The sequence below is a fragment of the Mytilus californianus genome, unplaced genomic scaffold (assembly GCF_021869535.1).
Source record: "Mytilus californianus isolate M0D057914Y unplaced genomic scaffold, xbMytCali1.0.p SCAF_2, whole genome shotgun sequence".
Lineage (NCBI taxonomy): Eukaryota > Metazoa > Mollusca > Bivalvia > Mytilida > Mytilidae > Mytilus > Mytilus californianus.
This window is the reverse complement of record NW_026262668.1, coordinates 53,217,575-53,239,928: the sequence shown is the minus strand read 5'-3', so window position 1 is coordinate 53,239,928 and position 22,354 is coordinate 53,217,575. Positions and strand designations below refer to the sequence as shown.

The following is a 22,354-nucleotide window of genomic DNA, read 5'->3' as shown; positions in this document are numbered from 1 at the left end:
AGACATAAAAAAAGGAAAGATGAGATAGTCCAAGGATTGAAAAGATTTATTGTCGCTTGAAATACAAAAGAAATGTACCTTAAGTACAATTCTCAATTGGTAACATGGTGATATAATTGACTTCAAATTAGGTAAATTTATCTGTTGAAAATGGCATTTTAATACCTTCTAGGTGGTCGAACATATTTTAACATATGACCTGAATTGTTCTTAATCTTTCATAATATTCATCAGTATATAGTTATCGAAATATTATCGTTTAGCCTTTACAGACTTTAGATGTGAAGATGAAGTAAAAATCAAGTACTGATATATTTTTTATAATGAATTTTAATATTAAAACTAAAAGTATCTGTAAATCCCTGACACCACCAGACGTTAATTAATAACTGTCAGTTACAAAACAGAAGGAAATAAATTTAAAAAGTATAAAAAAAATTGTAAACTGCATATGGATGTTTGAAAACACATAAAATCCTCGCGTTGTTGGTTAGAAAGGAGACAACGCTAAACACTGTATGTTTACAGTTTACAGTGAGAACAGAACTGAAATATTCAATGACATGGTTTCTTTGTGGTGGTAAGCTTCAAATGTACGTAGGAACGATTCTGTGCATTCGCCAATTTTTTTTTTAAAGTAATAACATTTTGAAACTAAAAGTACGCCAGAATAATCATGTATGTTTCACACTGTACACAGCTGATGTACTGGAGTCATCGTAGATCATATATCTTGATTTTTATATCATTGCATATAAAAAAAACGTGTTACTACTTTCCTTACCGATTGTGCCTATTATGACGTTTAAAAGGTGACGATTTTGTATATAATCTTTACGTAGATTACATCTCATTTTAACTGTATACTAAGTACAAGTATACTTATCCATTTTTCATAATTTTTCATATTTATTTTATAAAAAAAATAGTCACAAATATAGTATTAAAATCAGTCCGTTATTTATCCTTATGAATTAAGGAGATGTGTGTTGTTGAATCAATAAGACAGCAAACTGACGACATAAACAACCCAAAGACATCTAGAGGTCAACATTTAATCTTCAACAATAGACAGGTATCTATACATTATGCTCTAAATCGCCCTAGTCTTAAAAAAGATAAACAGGTAGAAATGACAATGTTTTTTTCACTAAGGACATGAACACGTAGAGGGTTAAACTATTTTTGACATATCAAATTCTAAACCATCCCCCTTTTAATCGGTGGACTAACAAAAGGAGGTTAGATGCAAGAATATTCAACAAAAGCCTGTTTACATATTTCACATAATGTTCACTGCATAGGAACCAATCGATTAGACGGGTTTTTGCGGTTCTGTTGTTTCTTTTGGTTGCTATGCTCTAAATTGTTTTATATTTTTTGTTTTTCCAAACTTAGTCTCAGGCGTACATAATAAATGTTATTCCAGAGACACGTATTGTGAGTACAGAAAACAGTATTATACGTAATTTTAATATCTTTTCTTTGACAACAAAATTAATGATAATACGATAAATAATCTTTTTGTATGCACGAGTTCCTGGAATGTTAAACAAGTTACCAATTCTCATTAAACTATTTCTTTGATATACATATGCTTAAAGAACTCATTTAGTTTCTCGTAAGTTTATATCCTACAATTTATTACAAAATGAAAATGAAAGAACGGAAAGTTAAGTACACTAACATCTTTAAAATGTGTAAAATGCATGTGAATTTCATTTGCAATTTCATTTCATATTTTGTGGAATTAAAAGAAAAAAAGACGATAAAGTGCTGTTTAAAGTCAACACGGAAAAACCATTTAAATGTTAAATAAATTGAGTGAATTTATCAAAAACACTTGAGATTCCTATATCTACAAGTGACGTATAATATTCGCTCATACTATATTAATTCTGATACCTGTATATACAACGCAAAGCTAAACGTTTGTTTCCACATTATCATAAATAAAAACGCGTGGCTAATTTTGAAAATTTTATCTGTAATCATAACTTCTTGCGACACGAACATGGGAACATTGCATATAATGAAAATTCGCACCATACCTCATATTTTGTTATTCATTTGGACTTTTACATATACAGAAGCATTTTTTCCTAACCCATACGGACAATATGTTGGTAAAGATGACTTTACCCACGCAGAAATAACAGAAATTGGAATTCTGAAAGCAGTAGCAGCCTTTTATGAAGAAACACCGCTTACTCCTGGAGGATCAACACCAAGCTCTGGTTCGTTGACGGGAATCCAAGACATTACTGCTAAGAAGCTATACGATAAGGTTTACGCAGGTAAAACATAATTTCAAAAATCTATGTTATCGGACTAGTTCTCTGGACCAGATAGATGAGTTATACATGTATCATTACCAACTGGATCAATTCCTACATAATATTTTTTTTTTCATTATTGTAAAAGGCCCATCTCTTTCTAACAAATAAAATTGAATAACATCCTATGAGGGAACGGCAAGTCAAAACAACATTCGCCTTTCATAGTTGCAGTTTTAAGCATATCTTTATCCAAACAGAAAAAGATAACATCATTTAATAACTTTAATGGTTAAAGCTTTTCATCATAATAATTCGTCTTGGATCAATTAGTAATATATGATTGCAAAAATTAAACCTTAAATAATTATATTACTACACTATGGTTTAAACAATTGTCCAAAATGTACTGATCCTATGAGGTATTAACACATATTAACTAGTGTCTCGATTTGTCTTTCTGAATATTGAGATATTGACTTTATCTAGTGTTCCGATATCTTTTGTTTGTAAATTCGATTTGATTTGATTTGATTTTTGGTGTTTTAACGCCACTTTTAAGCACCGCTTTTGGGCTATTTCGTGGCGGCCAGTTTTTATTGGTGGAGGAAGCCGGAGCGCCCGGAGAAAACCACCGACCTTCGATAGGAAAACTGACAATCCTAGTCAATTAAGATTGGAGTCGAGTGCACCCGCACGAGCGGGGTTCGAACTCACAACCTCAGTGTTGACTGGCTAGTGATTACAGTAGTAACTACTTAGACCACTCGGCCACCGAGACCCCCTGTAAATTCGAATATATATACGTTTGATTTTTACTAGTAATATTTTTCCTGTTTGCTTTCCGTTTGCTGTTTTGGTTATGATGGATTAAATTTTCAAACATATTTTAAAATTATAGACAACCATCTGACACACCATACGTGTACACTATAAAAAAAACTCGAAAATGCATATTCTCAAATTGTATAATTATTTATCCTTTTATTATACTAAGACTTATATTGTATAACATATGATTTAGTGATGGATATGAAATTAAATACGGAAAAAACATTAATAAATGTCACATTTTTATTTTTCAATCCATTTTCCTTATAAAATCTTATAACACATATGTTACCATACAAAATTATCAATTTTTACTTTTAAATAAATGATAAATGTACTTACATATCCGGTGTATACTTCCTGATACGGCATTATTCGGCCCTGTGTGTTATTTTAGCAGGACTCTAGTCTCAGTCTTCAATACATGATTTTTCTATTAGTTGTTATTGGCTTTGAACTAGCTGTCAGTAACTGCGAGTACTATCAGATCTGTACTTAGTGTCTTTTTTGTTGTGGGGATGTGTAAATACCCTGCCACGTCCGGTTTGTGTTTTTGTTACTTGTTTTTCTGCTTTGTATCGATCTGATGAGTTTAGCCCTTTTCAAGTGATTAGTTTGTTCATGTGTTATGCTGTTACACCACTGTCCCAGGTTTGGAGGGGGGGGGGGGGGGGGGGGTTGAACATAGTTTAGGTTGAAATAGTCCTCTGTTTAAATAGCTTTAGTTTTAGTTCACTGTTAAACATATTAACTTAAGTTGCAAAAGTATTCTGTTGTACATAGCTTTAGTTGTGAGAATTCTCAGTTTTTATAGGTCTTTACTTGCATGTGTATCTAGTTTATCTAGTATATATTCCTTTCTTTTTTTATCAACTTCGTCGTTCTTTGTGACCCGAATTTTAAGGTTCAATACCTATTTTCTTCTTTTGTGCTTTTTGACCCAATGTTGAAATAACTAATACGGTAGTTGACAAATTATCATGTGATCACTATGAAAAGAATTAGAATGAAAAGAAAATAGAAAGCTTTTGGAATCAGGTGGACTCATGCAACCTCAAGTAATTCACTTGAAACAATTTGAATGCATCAGCTAACATTTAAGGCAGTTTTGTGAATCTTTTACGAAAATTGATAAACAAATGAATGTTTTATGTAAGACGGAGATAATGAATTACAAATCACACGTAACAAATTAAGAATGTTGGGTTTTTTGCATGTGTTCTACTCATTACACCTTAATCATACAATGCAGCAGGTACATGTATCCAGCTCCAAAACCTGCACCATGTTTAAGTTATATTTCTATAATGTACTTATTTTGCTAGATTATTAGATACTATTTCATATCACGTATAAGTTCAGGTAAAAAGACAGGTAGGTAAAGTTATCGTCATTTCTGAAATTATCAAAAACAGTAGAGAAATTACTTCTCCCATGCGTGCTTGTACAAAATACACTGTATAGTTTAGGTTTCTGTACACTGCAAAATGAACTGAATTCTCATTTGACAGTAGATATTCAGTTGAACGTACTATGTATATGCTTACTATACCATTAAACACGAGCTTAAAAACATTGCACCAACATTTTATTAATTCCAATTTAAAGTGCCATGTCACCGTACGAATCTAAGATGATTGAGTTTGGAGTACCAAGTTATCATAACACATTTATTTGATTGTGAAGTAAACTTTGCTTTAAGATAACAATATTTGTATACTGTTCTTCAGCGGGTGGAATTTAAAGGAATTCGTGTGGGGTTTTCATGTTTTCACAGCCAGTAGCCTATCCCTTTTTCAAGTTAATTGGTTATATATACCGTACTTTTGTCGATAGGAAACCATCACCACATAAAATGGTAATGTCGGAATGTTTGAAAGTTTTTATCGCCCACTTCATTATTCTTAGAAAACGTTCATATATAAAAAAAATAAGGAGATGTGATATGATTGCCAATGAGACAACTATCCACCAAAGTTCAAATGAAGTGGATGTTAGCAATTATAGGCAACAGTGCGACCTTCAACATCGAGAAAAATCCTATAACGTATAGTCGGCTCTAAAAGGCCCCGACATGAAAAATATGAAACAATTCAATTGAGAAAACTGACGGCCTAATTTATAACAAAACAATTTACGAAAAAACAAATATGACAGACATGAACTAACGACAACCACTGACCTACAGGCTCCTGACTTGGATTTGTGTTTATAAGGTAGTTAACAAACTTGGCTTTAGCAAAATGATAATTAAAGTTAAATGTTGGGTTGTGAGATTATTTCTACTGTATAATTACTCTCATCGTAAAGTAATTGCATAACCTTCGATGAAAACATAAGTAGGTATTTACTTTCTTTGTTTGTTTTCAATTGTGACACCTTCCTCAAAGTATTGTTTTTGTTACGATGCAGACACAATCTAAAAAAATTAAATAGATTTTTTACTTTATACGACTTCCAAATCAATTAATGGCTATTCCTCAAAGGCGATATAACTAATCTATAAATATGAACATATCAAACCTTACTTCTCTGCAGAGGGAATCCACAAGCTGTCAATTCCAAAATATTTTTTTACCTGAAACATATGTGCTAGAAGTCTATAAGACAGGTTTTAGCGCCCTCAATGGTCATATTTTGTTTAAATAATTGAGTCTCATCTATGTTTTGTATGCATCAGGATTTCTATTCTTCATACGAGAAACAAAACAAAGCTATACAACATTTTGTCATAACCGAACATATTGATAACTACTGTAATTACATTAAGTTCTTGATTTGAAAAACATCATTTACCAGTCGTATCTCTTTTTCAAAAAATATCTGACTATCAGTTATAGTGGCCAGAAGATATTTTATTTGTGTACAGTTTATCCCTATAAATACTGTACTGAACAGAACTTAGTTTTTCAGTTTCATGTAAACATTTTGTATTTTATTTGGTACGGCGGTCTTGAATGAAATGTACTAGCTTTTTTCTTGCTTGCGAGTGTTTTAGTACTCTCCTTCTATGACTGACCATCAACTGATCACGAATTTAAATTTCAAAAAGTGTTTCGAAAGTACCATCCCACATAAAATACGGCAACTCTTTTCACAAAAATCTTTAAAAAAATACTCTTAAGTTATCAACATTTTTGTATATTTTTACGATCAATTCTAATTAAAATACTTTTAATTAGAATTGATCGTAAAAATATACACATTTTTGTATATTTTTACGATCAATTCTAATTAAAATACTTTTAATTAGAATTGATCGTAAAAATATACAAAAATGTTGATAACTTAAACTTTTAATTAGAATTGATCGTAAAAATATACAAAAATGTTGATAACTTAAGAGTATTTTTTTAAAGATACTTTTAATTAGAATTGATCGTAAAAATATACAAAAATGTTGATAACTTAAGAGTATTTTTTTAAAGATTTATTTGTGAAAAGACCAACATATAATTGCATGTATAAACAAAACTCATCAAAGATACCAGGCTTATAGTTTGGTATGCCAAATCGTTATTTCATTGAAAGACAAAACATTTTTACAGCTGATTCCTAAACATACACTTATAAAAATAAAAACAATTAAGTTATTACATATAGATCAGACATATCGTAGTATAACGTCAACAGAATTATTCGCAGAATATCATATTCATCAACTGTGAACAAAAGACATTGCTTTGATAAGAATGTCTAAATCCTGTTTGAAAAAGGAAGAAGATACAATGAGGACAATACCATATCAGAACAATTCCTGAAAGAAATCGGGGGCATATTTGAATGCGTTTAGTGTTTACAATTTCAACGAAATTTACATCCTCGATCATTTCTGGATAAAACCTTTTAAAATTGCATAGGACGACCTTAATTTGTTTGCCGCCATGTTTTTATTGGTGTTGTATACGTGCGCATGTGTAAAGATATTTGTTTACAGCTATTATATTAACTGAAAAGTACCTTTTTTTAATTTTAGGAATGCCTCCAACCCAATATCTATTGCATTCCATGAATTTCATGGTGTGTATGGAAATTATATTTTTATGAAAAAAATTGTGGATTTAACATTCAAAACTCATATCCAAATTATATCATATTTATAAACGAGCAGCCATGACGTGTGATAATCAGTTTCTCAGGAGGGCCCGCAGATTTCACGGAAGAATTTTCTTAACTTACATGTAAGCTATTTTGAATGGCTTTCATTAGTAGTTACAAATTCTCTGATTGACTTTTATGATCTGCACAACAGTTCTTCCTGCACTGCCAGACAGAGAAACATCATATTTCTACTCACAGAACATCAAACATCTCATTAATTCAAATTGGACAATGTTCTGCTTGTATGTGAAACATGTATAGTTTCGGATTTCTTAATTGGATATTGCCATATAATTTCTGGCTTCAAACTTCAGTATAGTTACTTATGATTTTCTTGACAAATATTGGCCTAAACATTTTGGAAGGCATGAAGTGCAGGTTGATCATTTATATCATATGTATGAGTTATAATCATTGTAGGCACAATGTTCTTTCTTGAATTTTGCGTTGGACCCATTTTAAAATGACTCATAATACAACGTACGGGTTTCATATTTCATATATAAGAGACAAGATCTGCTGATAACATCCCTGTTTTTTTTGGTTGTGGTACGTGTCATTTTGAGCCTCAGTTGCATTCTCTGTGTGAGTGCACCGTTTCATTTTCATCCGTTCACCAGTCGTTTGAATAAATTGAATATAGATTTTTATGTTTTCAAATTCAGGTTCAAGATCACCGAGGCGCTTACAGGATGCAATTGACAACATTGTCAGTTACAACAACAAAGTTGACCAGGATCACCACAACGTAGCAGCGTGGCATTTCAACGGCGAACAGATAGAACAAAGTAATAGTTTTGTCATTCTTTGGACATTACCTATCTATTATTTTTTTTATTCTCAATGTAAACACATTTACAACTGTTAGAAAATTACGCGTAATTTTGACAATTTCATCACATGCAATAAGGTTCCTTACTTCAGCTAATTCGAAAACATCTTACCTTTTTCTGTGATTAATCATCAATAAAAGGAGACGTGGTATTAACCTAAATATGAAAACAAGACCCAAACACACAGATTTTCCAAGCATGAATATCGCACGACTTTAAATAACGTGAAAGAATAGAACTGATAAGACAAAATTGGCGCAAATGTATGATTGTTTTACCGGCGCAAATGAAACCTATAGTTTTCTAAATGAAATGGCGCAGAAGTAGCATTGGTGCAAATAAGTTGTGGCGCAAATGGATTCATTTTTGACACAATGAGATATCGGCCGATATCCATAACTCAGACAAGATGTCTGATCTGGAATTTGTACATTGACATTTTGAGAAGTTAAAACTTCCTTATTGTGCAAATTAACCTTCGGTCTCAACGTTGTTATATATTATAATGAGCTGATCTTATGAAATATCGTTTACTTCGTAATTATCTACTAGTGGACTTTTAGTCCCCGATAAGATCACCAGTCTAGTAGCCAGTACTTCGACAAATGGCTTGAATATACGGTTAAAGTTTTGTAAATCATTTTGAATTAAAGAGTTATCTCCCTCGTGTATATTTCTGGTTCCAAGTCTTGGTCCGGCTATACTTTTGGTCCCTTTTGGTTTTATCAGCTCTCCAACGTTTGTTTCAAGCTTTGGACGTCAACGATGTTGCATCAGGTATAAAACAATTGGTGCCATTAATTTATATTGTAAATAAACTTTGTTTGAAAAGGTAGTGTTACATCAACAGATGAATTAAACATTATACATGTTTAGATATCCTTACGAATGTCACTCCTCTGTTTTACTCTTACTAGTGCATTGTAAATTTTGTAATGCAGTTGTTGTACTTTTTTTTTTATTTGTAGGTAACTTAAAGCTTCAGGGTATACGTACACAACTTCTATCGGAACTACACAAGCATAATCCTAATTATGAATTATCACGACAACTTATTGGGCAATTTTTACATATTTTACAAATGTTTTACTCAAATACCAACTGGATTGAAGAGAACGGCGCAAATAAATATCCCGCTGTCGGTGAGTGTTCTTTTTTTTTTTTTTATCCTATACTATCCTCTGTTTGTCATTATTGCATGTTAACGTCATTCTCAGTTTAAGAATATTTATAAAAGACGAGGGTGGGGGATGGACAAAAAGATGCAGATACCAGTTCATGGCAGATAATTGTCGAGTAATAATTAAAAGATCGAGATAAGGCTGAAATTTGACGCTTGTGCAATATACATCCTTAAACTTGTATTTTTTGTTCACAGTCATCTTCTCGTAATTCTTTTTTTGGTGACCTCATCACTTAATTTGACGTTTTATTTAAAAGAAGAGGGAGTGGTGTAAGGGCCTTGGATCGGACATCTTTTATTCTACTGGTCATGCAAGATTCGACGTTATACAAAATGGTCCGAGCTTGTCGGTAATAAGTCAAATCTGACAAAACAACGGAAACGTTTTCTCAAATATGTGTTAAAATATCGGACAAACAATTACCTTGCAGCATGATATAGACCATTAAAATAATTAATAATAGTTCATAATCATACAAATCTATGACATTCCCAACACATTTGTCGTGCGGAAGTTATATACGGAGTTAATCTTCAATTAGTACTTTAATATTATATGTATTTTTCTGCTTATAAATGTTTAAATATTATATTTTACAAAACTTTATGTTTTCAGGTATGACAGGAGTAACATTATTACCAACTGCAGGTTCCAACGACGACGCTTGTAAAAGTTGTTCGTATGTATTTATTCTTCTGTTTTTAACAATTTAGACGTAAAACTGTTTTCAATTAGAAAAGTTTCAAGTTTGGAAGAAAAATGCTCTATTCCATTATGTTTGAAACCAAACATTGGGAACCGCAAAGGTTAAACAGAAATAGAACTCAAAATAACACAGAATAATGAACGTATTGCCTTTGAATTTAACAAATTTGAAATACAATTTCTAAAGTACTGCAATCTTAAAGTAAAATTCTTGTATCCTATCCAGATTAAGTTAATTTTATTTAAGAATTGAATGTTTCTTATTTGTAATTCTATTAGGATGCAAAAGCGTTGATCGAAGCAAATTTTGTGGAAGGAATAAATATTAAAAATGTGCGCTCGATCAACGCTTTAACAACCCTATAAAATTAAAAAAAAAAAGCATTCAATTCTTATAATTCAAATTTAAGCTATAACCATATAATAAAGAGTTACATTTAGCTTTTCGTTTGTTTTTTTCAATCCATTGTTTTAACATTGCCACGGAAAGCACATGCAGTCATTTCTTTTGTATTTTATACGGAAATAAAATATGATATTGAAGTGCCTCGCGATTGTAGTCAGCCAATCAAAACTACGGATTGTAATGAAACATACATGTTATGTAATTATACGGAAATAAAATATGATAGTGGAGTGCCTCGTGATTGTAGTCAGCCAATCAAAACTACGGATTGTAATGAAACATACATGCAATGTAATAAGTAACAAATAAATAAACAGATATAATCTTGACTCTTTTATTTATACTTTAGTGCAGAAATGATCCATACCCTCTTGAACACTTTTAAGACACCTTGTAGCAAAATATATTTCTTTCTTTAAAGTTTTAAAATCTAAATATTCTTAATATCAAGATCTCGAAATGAGGCTAATTGGAAGTTTTGGAGTTTTGCATTAAACTCGAAACATCGAAGCCCTAAAGCAAATGTGTAAGTCCATTAATAAAGCTAAAGCACCAATATCTGAAAGACTAATTAATTTCTTGTGAAGGATTTGATGTAGTTGCGTCATACTTTTTGATTTTTCAAATCCAAAGGGTCCAAATAGTGGTATTATCATACATGTACCGTCATCTTTTAACAGAAAGTTACTTCGTCCTTTTGTCTATTTCTCAGTATCATTCTATGCTTTTGAAATAGTGACGAAATTATTATTTAAAAAAGTTACAAATTAGATTCCTTTCATGAATATTCTATCTAACATACACTGTTTGAATATAGTTTTTCAGACATATGAAAAATAGAATTTCTCACGACTAAATGAAATCTATGTGCACCAAAGTTTTTCCTTTTTAGAGGAGTTTGTGTATTCAATATAATCTTGCCGAAAAAGCAGTTTTTGACAAGCGGTTATAAATCAGGACAAGACATTCAAAAGCCATACAGTAAGTATATTATATGTTTATTTCAAAATGCAAGTGTTCTCCATTTAATTACTGAAATTACAAAACATAAACTAAAATTTAGAAAATAAAAAAGGTTCATAATTTTTGAAAATAGAGCTGCTAGTTTGCTAGCATACAAATGCTAGCGATATATGTTTGATAAGAAACTACCATCTTCGAAGCACCTGTGTTCACCCTTGTTTTTGGTGGGTTTCGTGTTGCTCAATCTTTAGTTTTCTGTGCAGTATTTTGTGAACAGTTGCTTGTCATTTAGACTTTTTTCTGTTGTTCACGGTGTTGCCTGTGGTTTCTGATTGCCCCATTGATATCTTAAACCCCTTTTAAGTCAATCAGAAAAAAATAATTTAAACAAAAGCAATACATTTCAAGTAAAAGTACATTATGTAGAAATTGCTCTAACTTCATGGGAATAGAATATCCGTGAACATATAAGTAAAACGAACAGGTACATCGACAGTGGAAACACCGTCTGCTTTAACAACAAAACACGTCTTAAGAATCATGTAGATTCGGTAGTGACGGATAAAAAGTCTTAGCATCGCTTGTGGTGTGTATTAATTGATTTACTCATGATGACGGACGTTAAACTTCTTAGCAACTTCTCTACGGATAACGGCCCCCGGTCTTCAAATTTTGCATTTTTCTAAAATCGCTACCTTTCAAAGACACAAACACTAAAAATAAACCTAATAAAAATTAAAATACTAAACCACAGCACTCTCTGAAATCAACTGCAGGTTTAGTTTTTGTTAGTCTAGTGACCGTTTAATACTTTACAATAATTGTTTGATCAGCTGCAGTCATGAATGTTTACGCACACTATGTAAATTTGCAGCCAAACGATAAAAAAACTTTTCTCCTTTGGGAAAATCCTGTAAAATCCTGACCTTTTTTTTGGTAAAATTATTATATGATTATGTTATTCAAAAGTTCTGATTATGTTATTCAAAAGTTCTTAGTGTAATTGTTGTACAATGTATGTTTCATAGTCATTTTGTCAAGTATTCATTACGGTTTGCTATAACGAAACACTGTTTACATAAAGATGTATGGTCGACATTAAACTTCAGCGGGAAATCATGCATGTATATTCAAGACTAAGACATGTTAATGATATATAAATACGATCTAAGTTTTGTCTTATACACTGAATCAAATTTTTTAACGTACCAATTCAAAGAGCAGAGAACGTGGCACTCACTCTACACGAGACACTACCACTTCCGAACAGACGTAGCTGCGAATGCAACTAGACACCATACAAAGCAAAACGGATGTCCCTTTTGCAACGAGTTTACTGCTAGACTAATGAAGACCTGATTGCAATATTTCCATATCCCTGTCAACTTGTGGTACGTGACGAGATCACTGAGGCGATTAAAAGGTGTCTAAAGTGTAATCCTTAATTTACATAGTCAAACTTAGTCATTTGAGATAGGAACAAAGAACAAAAAAATAATATTTGATACTATTGTAATAGTTCTTAACATTTGATATGTCATTTCTTTTGCTAGAGGACCCAAAAGCCAATACAAAGGGCAAATGTAGCCATGGAGGACCAACTGACAACACCACAACTACAAGCGCAGCGACGGGTGGAATAAATAAAGATTCAAAAGTCCCTGATAGGTCTCCGCATTTTTATAAACATACACAAGCAGCTCAAACAGCTATTGACCATACTGTGTACTTCTTTAACGACAACAGTAAGTTTAATTTAAGTCACCTACTTTTTTCCGCTAATACCTCTGCTGTAGGGCTCCAGTGCACATATATAGGGCGATCTTTTTGAAATCACTGTTGAAAGCTGTTGAAAGTTGATGATTCACGCTGAAATATGTCTTTGTATTTGAGTTAATATGTGTCTGTGTCATAAAATAGATATTTATCACCGTTGAACTATTTTTCACATGATGCTATATAACAAAAATATATTTATTCTATCTATGACATCTAGTGATGTCATAGATTTTAACGAACGTAATCAATGCATCACTGGTAAATTATTAAGTCAGGGATTTCGTTACCATAAATTACTTAAAACTTTTACTAAATTCTTTCAAAGATACAAAGATTTAATTAGTAAATTTGGCTGTACCTGTAGAAAACTTATTAAAAATTGTATTCACATCCTAAATTTTACGGTAATATTGTACTTAAAGTGCGGAAATCACTATGTGATCCGTGTAAACTCATCGAACCTTTAAACAAACTTATTAGTAAGGGTTATCGTACCAATGTTGTAATTAGATCTCTGAATATAGTTTACATTGGCACTAATATCGATTTTGTCATTAGCAAATTAAAACATAACTAAATTTGTATTTTCTTTTCAAACGGGATGTATAGAGACACACACACGTTCATTTTTATCTATAAAGAAGTCACTCCTTACTATCCTACTACCTGTCGATACATTTATTTTTGGCATTGCACTAGTCATGTCCTCTTTGACTGCTCATGACGTTAAAATACTAAATCCCTGGGATGAGTTTTTGTTGATTTCAGTCTCTGATGCATGATTTTTTATTATTTAATTGTTTTGGCCTTTAACTAGCTGCCAGTAACTGCGAGTACTCTCAAATCGTACTTTCTTGTTAATTTGACCTGTTGATACTAGTTGTAATGCTTTTTTGTTATTTAATGTTAACATGGATCTTGTCTATATACCAGCTTTGATTATTTGGAATTACTACAAATTTTCACTTCTTCGTACTATGAACATCAAAATTATTTCATTTCTCCTTAAATAATGTTCCTGCACCTGTACAGGAAATTTTATCTAGCACTAATTGTATAGTTTTATTGTTGATATTCACCCCATATGTACCAAGTGTTAAATTAGTTTTATTGAGATTAAAGAAATTTCTTGGTATTCCTAATCGGAAGATTTTATACACACAGAAGAAGAAGTATACTTAACAACAAAATTATTTTCATTTACCTGTGTATGATATGACGCAGGTTTTTTCAAAAGTGATGATTTTCTAAATATTGTTTAACATTTCACAGTGGTATCATACTTTAACTTTGTTTCAACCTGTTTATTTACTTTTGACCTTAGTTATTTATCCCTTATAATTTTTATTAACTATGTATTTGCATTCAGGTATCACAGATCAAAGTTATTCGTTCATTGTGTGTTAATTTACGTTTTTTGATTAAGTTAAGCCTTCCAATTGATATTTTATAGTGTGTCTTTCTTTGTGATGTTATATTATTGTTTCAGAAAAAGGGAGAAGGTTTGGTACCATTAAAACGTTTAATCTCGCTGCAAATGTTTGCACCTGTCCTAAGTCAGGAATCTGATGTACAGTAGTTGTCGTCTGTTTATGTAGTTCATACGTGTTTCTCGTTTCTCGTTTTTATATAGATTAGACCGTTGGTTTTCCCGTTTGAATGGTTTTATACTAATAATTTTTGGGGCCCTTTATAGCTTGCTTTTCGGTGTGAGCCAACGCTCCGTGTTGAAGGCCGTACCTTGACCTATAATGGTTTACTTTTATAAATTGTTACTTGGATGGAGAGTTGTCTCATTGGCACTCATACCACATCCTCCTATATCTATAAACAAATATGTGATTTTTTTCTGTAGCAAATGGGATACGGCATTTGATTAGTAAAGAAAAGTTCATGAATCTGCTACAATTAGACTCTAGTTACTCCTTAGTTTTTGTAATCGACACGAGTGGATCAATGGTTTCTGATTTACCAACGATCATACAAGAGTCAAAAAGTATTATACAGACTGCCAGTACAGTTTCCAATGCACCATCTAATTATATACTTGTTACGTTTAGTGATCCAGGTAAGTCTCTTTTCTGACCTCTGATATTATCAAAAATTGATTCAACATAGAATTAGAAAAATGGGAACAAATTTGAGAATTAACAAATTTCTTCGTTTTGCTAAATTCATTGAATTAATTAGTATTTCATTACATTCCAACTTTTAAAAAGCTTAAAGGGGCATTAGCTACAAAGTTGACAAAAAACAAAATATGTTTTTTTTTGTTTTTGTTTTTGTTTCAAAATTTATAAAAGCGGAATTGTGAAATAAAATTTCGCTATTCGCAGTCAGTTTTGGTTCAATCTTGTCTAAATAATCTAAAAAACATCGATAATGTATAATTGGTTTGAAAGTCAATAATTTAACTCATTTGAATCCGTATTCATGCGAACTTTAATCTAAATTAACCCTTAACTTGGATGAGCTACGCATGAGCTAATCATGTTAAGTTATTAAAAATAAAAGAATTTGGATAGACTTTTAAGTATGTTATAAATGAAATATGAAATTTTGAGTCAAATTGGTGAACATGAATTTGACAGCTAATACCCCTTTAACAGATGTAAGAAAAATTGCTTTGCTTAAGAGACAGTTATGTTAAGTTCGGTAAAGATGGCGTTAGTATTCAGATCACTTTAACCTAATCTACGAATACACCCAAACAAATGAATTGCAACCAGGAAAACTCCCTGAATACCGTATCATGTAAAACATTAACCCCAAGTTTAACATTCATCGAATTAAGCTGTTCTGTTTAATCCTTTTTTTGGTGTTTATGCTTTCTGTAAAAAAGATTTTTTGTCTTCGGCTTACCTTATCAGGGTTTCTCCAGAAACACTTTCAATTCTTGATTTTAATACGTTGAAAGCGACCGTCATATTACAAATCCGAGATATTTGTAAAATATCTGTAAGGAAAAAAAATTGGAATAAGATATTTGACTGGGTATTTTTGTTTGTGATATGCCTATCGTAACGATTCAAAGTTGTTTTTACAGTGACATCAGTAAATGTACAAAAGACTACAAAATCAGCAGATATTGCCAACTGGATTAATGGTATAAAGGCACAGGGCGGTAGTGGTAATGATTGTCCTGAATTTTCGTTATCTGCTATTGAGTCAGGTAAGGGATAAAATTAAGAGTATTTCTTTCATACAATTCAACATATCATTTTGAAATACACAAAATTAAAAATGATTTTCAAAAATAGTAGAGTAATGTCAATTTGAATGCATGTTTCGTTAATCGTTTTAATACCTAAGAAGTAATATATGTCTACTGTTCAATAGTATGACAAGATTGTCTTCTAAAAACCATATTTCCACAAAAAATCTAAGAAGTCAAGTTTTGTCATAAAAAGACCGACACTGCAAAATACAGGAACATTATGACAACCACAGGGCACATCGAAATAAATGTAACTTCACTTTGCAGGACAAATTACAAACGTAGATCAAGAAATTCGGGTTGTCTGAATAAAAAATTTCGATGAAAAAACTGGCCAAAAGAGTGGAAATGAAGTAATTCACATAAGAGAAGTTTCTCAAGAATAAATACACCGAACAGTTTCGTAAACGTTTACACCAATTTAGCGGGTTACTGTCTAGAAAATAAATTAACAAATAAATAACTTATTTATATCCTTGTTCCTTCGGAAGCACTGATGCATTAACAAATTGAAATACATATTATCAATCAATAAAATAGAGAATGGTAATGAGGAATGTGTTAAAGAGACAACAACCAGACCAAAGAGTAAAAAACAGCCGAAGGCCACCAATGGGTCTTCAACACAACGAGAAAATCCCGCACCCGGAGGCGGACTCCAGCTGGCCCCTAAACAAAAATATATACTAGTTCAGTGAAAATGGACGTCATACTAAACTCCTAAACATATAAATGAACTAAAATTAAAAAACATACAAGACTAACAAAGGCCAGAGGCTCCTGACTTTGGACAGGCACAAACATGCGGCGGGGTTAAACTTGTTTAGTGAGATCTCAACCCTCCCCTATACCTCTAGCCAATGTAGATTAAACAAACACACAGTAATACGCACAGTAAAACTCAGTTTAAAAGAGGTCCTAGTCCGATGTCAGAATAGGTAACAAAAGAAACTAAGCAAAGTGACAATGATACATGAATCAAAGGACTACTAGCAGTTACTGACATGCCAGCTCCAGACCTCAATTAAACTGACTGATTGATAGATTATGTCTTCATCATATGAAAATCAAGCACAATCCCTCCCGTTAGGGGTTTAGTATCATACCATCATAAAATATATGAGAAGAACATAACCCGTATCAAGCCTTTACTATAATTTTCTGAACATTTTATGTTGTTTTCAGCTGCGAATGCATCTTCTCCTGGGTCCATTATATACGTATTTACTGATTCTACGCCAAAAGATCCTTATAAACAAGAAAAGATCGATAGTCTTATAGCAGAAAACCATCTCCAAATATTCTTTACCGTCACGGGTACATGTTCAGCAACAAATCACAACGGTTTGAAGTATAGTGACAACTCAAAGCCAGCAATAGGTCAGTTTATCAAATATAAGGCGCGAAAACGTTGTTGTTATTATCCTTTGTGATATGTTTTTGGTAATTTGCGGACAAAACAATATCACAAGAACCATAAGAGCTGATGTTCCACACATAATGAACTATATACCATATTATAATAATACATGTTTGTTTTCCTTCCAAAAGAATAGCATTATATCTTTGCAGATTTACAATCAGTAGTTATTTGAAATTATTTCATTTGCATTTAATTCCTTCTTTAAAGTTTACAAACGCCTATTCTTAATCTATATGTTGAAGAAACGAATGAAACTGAAAGCAGTGGATTACATATCTTCCTATACATCCCAGTATCCATGCAAGGTAACTCCGTGCTTCAAAGACAGCAAAAAAACAAAAAAAAAACACTGCGATACATACATCGCTTTATACATGATTTTTCAGTTCTGAAATTAACTTTTTTCCAAAGAATTTTCAATGTATTCATGAAAGGTTAACCAAATAGCTATATGTATCGTGGTAACGAATTCAAAAAAAAAAAAGATTATATTGCCTTATTTTCTGAAAGCACAAAATTCAATGCTTATTTATATATTACAAGTGCCATTATCATTTGATAGAACTATGCAATATAAGCAAATTTGCATCAATAAAAGAATTCAGACACACACTCAAATGTGCTACATTGTACTGTAGGTCGAAAGAAAAGAGATGCCCTGGACAACTTTTATAATGAGCACAACGAAGATGCAGATGTAAGTATAAGATAAAATTCTCTTTTTTTTTATTTCAAGGATGGTAACTTGCTTAGTTGAATATCGTCAATACGCTTTGTCACACATGTTTGAATTATCATCTCTTCTGAAACAGTCAACGTACCATTTATGTATAATTTTAAACACCCAAGTATAAAATCCTGTTCTGTTATTCCTATACTAATATAATACTCGTAAAATGTTCCAAATTTAACATTATAGATATTCCGGTAACGTCGAATGCGATTTCGAAAAATTGTTTTGCAAAGACGTGTGGAATTGACGGCACACGTTATTTAATCAAAAGTGTCATTACATAAAATATTGTACCAAAAGTTGATCTGTAATTATCTCATTTGTCTTTGAATGATGCTTTATATCCCAATTATTCTAGGACCACGATCCATCTACGACCTCGGAAATTATGAAAAAAGTTGTAAGATTGTGGTGGTTGTTGTAAGGACGTGCCAAGGTCTTCATGATCGTGGAGGTCCACGACCAACTTTGAACATGCTCAAAACATTCGTAGTGCAGTCGTGGCCAAAACTAGTCGTAGTAGAAGCATAGGAAGGTCGTAGTAAGGACGTAGTAAGAACGGGATGGGCGATGAAGCATCGTATTGGAAACATGGTGCAATCGGGAAGCCAATGGAAAAGATTTCGCTGCGACCTTACTACGATTTCATTGCGACTATCCCGATTTCACTACGTCTATATTACGCTTCTACTACGATATTGATACGATTATACTACGATGAGGAAGACAATAATAATACGCTGCTACTACGAACTTGCCGTCCTTAGTACGACCTTACTACGATACTGCCACGTCCTAGCTACGATAATTGCACGACCTCATTCTGTTGATATAAAAAAAAAACGGATGCAATAAATTCTACCAGCAGTTCAATCATGGACACATGTAAGCAAACGAAGAGCGTAGTGGCAACGCAGTGGAAACGTAGTGGAGTAGTGGTTCGATCGTGTAAGTCTTTGTAAGGTCTTATTAGACGTAACACGAGCGTGACAAGATCGTAACTAGAACGTGTAACTATCGTAGCGGAATCGTTGCAGGATCTTATCAGGATCGTAGCAAGGTCGTTGTATGAACGTGAAAACTATGAAATATTGAATATTCAAGCCGACCATACCATGATCTCACCGCGATCTTATTCTTTTATAAATTGTAGTGAGATCTTCATGGTATTTGTCTAGTGTGACGGTGGCTTTACGTAAAATTGGAATATTACACATGAATTCAGGATGATGTCATTTTAATGTAATATGATTAAATATATCAAGTTTTTTGCAAGACCGAGTCTGACCAAGAACCTTCAAACGAACACGATAACAGCCTGTGGAAAGACATTTTATCTCATTCGGACACATCACTGTAAACTCAGAAATTTTTGCGTGAATTTATTATTGCGATTTTTGTAGAATGGACAAAAACGCGAGATTAATTATTGGGATTTCAGGACAAGCTGAATACAGATATATGTATCATATATCAGAATGCGAGTTTTTATTATTGCGATATCCACCCAGTCGCATGATTCGCAGCAATAAAAACCTCCAAAAAATTTCCCTGAATTTACAGTATTCTGACTGATGCTATTATTTCAAGTCTTTGGTTAGACCTTGCGATCAAATGTACGAATGTCTGCTTCCACGGAGGTGGTACTATTAAATGTACAAACACACCAAAACGTGTCCGGTAACTTTCACACCTTTCTATCTAGCTGATTACAATACTTTATATGCATTTGTTTATTTTAAAGATTCATTTTTGTTTTCAGGACGATAAGCAGTCTAACATTGTCCTGGTTGTAAAAGAAACACTTAATGTGTTAGAGCCACCTCGAATTCAGATTCCAGTTGACAATACCATTGAGGAAATTCACATCGACATAAAAGGCGACACTGCAATGCCCTATCCTTTGTTGCAAAAGCCTAGCAGTAAGTTGATATGTTGCTACAGTTGGGAGCAGTTTTAACCTCTGTTTAGGACAGTCAAATTAATCTGTCATAGAACTGTTCTAATTAGATCTGGAACATATTATAACCTAGAACTGTTCTATGGCAGAACTATCAGAGTCAGTTTTATGGTAGAAATGTCAAAACCTGAAGGATAGAACAGTGCTGATCTCTAATCACGATTTAGAGTTTTTCGGAAAACTTAGGATTTTCTTATCCAAAGGAATAGATTACCTTAGCCGTATTTGGCCCACCTTTTAGAATTTTGGGTCCTCAATGCTCTTCAACTTTGTACTTGTTTGGCTTTATAACTATTTTGATCTGAGCGTCACTGATGAGTCTTATGTAGACGAAACGCGCGTATGGCGTATTAAATTATAATCCTGGTTCCTTTGATAACTAATTAGAGCAGGGGCAGCTAGCTGGAATTTGCCTATCTTCGTATCTTCAGCTTCGTTTTGAACCAGGGCCATTAATGGCTGTTTGTATTGTTCAATCTGCAGCTCTATGAGTAATGTTTTCTCAACGGCTGTTTGTAATTCCTTTTTTGGGGGTATTTCTTGTAGATATGATTTTTATGATCTACTTAGTATTGCTACATTTTATGCGTTACAAGCACAAAAGTCGCCGATGCAAATACAATTTGAATTACTTCATATTAAAAACTATAAATATTTTTTTTCGATTTGCATAAATCAATGCAGTGAAATAAAAGTATTAAAGCAATCAGAAATTGTATAAACTGTATTCATTTGTAATCATGAAATTGGAATTTTTTTTTTAACTATTTGTCAAAATTGCATACTTTTTTTTGTCTTTGAAATGTACTTTTTAATCTATTATCTTGCAGAGGAATACGTTAATTTTGATGGACAAGATACATCAAAGACTAGATTGACAGATAACATGATTTCAATTACTATTCAGGTACAGTAATTTGAAGGATTACTATCATTATCTTATTTTATAGAACATTAGTTGATATAATGCAAACTATTTCATTGTGCCTGATTTAACAAGAGTATTTTGACAGAAATGGTTAGACGTGTGATTAAATTTACAGACTTACGTACGTGAGGAATTCTATGTATTAGACTGGAATCAATTTTTCTAAACTTTTATTTTTTTCGAAAAAATAAGGATTTTCTACTCCAGGAATAGATTACCTTTGCCATCTTTGGCAAAACCTTTCGGAATTTTGGGTCCTCAATGCTTTCAAACTTCGAATTTATTTAGTCCTTTAAACTTCTTGATTCGAGCACCACTGATGAGTCTTGTGTAGACGAAACGCCCGTCTGGCGTGTAAAATGTTAATTCTGATATCTATGATTACTTTATTTAGCTAATCACCGTTTTAAAAATGTAACAATAGTGCCTTTTCAATAAAATTGATAGGCGCTGTTGTATACAAGTTTTATTGGCACAAATGAAACATGAAGTTCTCAAAATCATGTGGCGCAAAGTTGTATTGACACATATAGATTGTGGTTCAAAATAATGCATTTTGTACTCAACGGATATCGACCGTTAATTATGAATGTCTTAGTTTTAAAAGATGTAAGAAAAGGTAAGGATAATATGCTTTCATTTGTGCCAAATTTAATGTAATATAAAACCATATCTTTATATTTAGAATCCTGAACCAGGAATATGGAACTTACTTCGATTTGATCATACGAATTGGGACATTGAAGTGACGGGACTAAGCAACCTAGATTTCGAGTACAAAATTTCCAAGGATGATACAAAAGGTAATTAGTCAACAACAACAATACTTTATTCTCTAAAAACCAATACAAATAAAGGAATAGAGAATCACAATCACGACCCCGAATTACGGTGGTATGCAGAAAAATGATAAATTCCTTAATTTATTGCTTTATATGATTTATGCTCTTTGAAGATAAATCATACCGGCAAGTGATTGGTATTCTGGTTAGGACTTACGTCATGAAGGTAAAAC

At 32.3% G+C, this 22,354-nt stretch overlaps 1 protein-coding gene across 1 annotated transcript; it reads left to right on the top strand.

The window, feature by feature from the left end:
- Window positions 1-2,014: 2,014 nt before the first annotated feature.
- On the top strand, window positions 2,015-20,549 carry LOC127728988 (von Willebrand factor A domain-containing protein 7-like). The gene is made up of 8 exons (XM_052236563.1): window positions 2,015-2,297; window positions 7,874-7,996; window positions 9,010-9,183; window positions 9,841-9,904; window positions 11,229-11,317; window positions 12,853-13,044; window positions 14,934-15,146; window positions 20,485-20,549. Exons 1-8 carry the CDS (start codon window positions 2,015-2,017, stop codon window positions 20,547-20,549), a joined length of 1,203 nt encoding a protein of 400 aa, XP_052092523.1.
- Window positions 20,550-22,354: the final 1,805 nt, after the last annotated feature.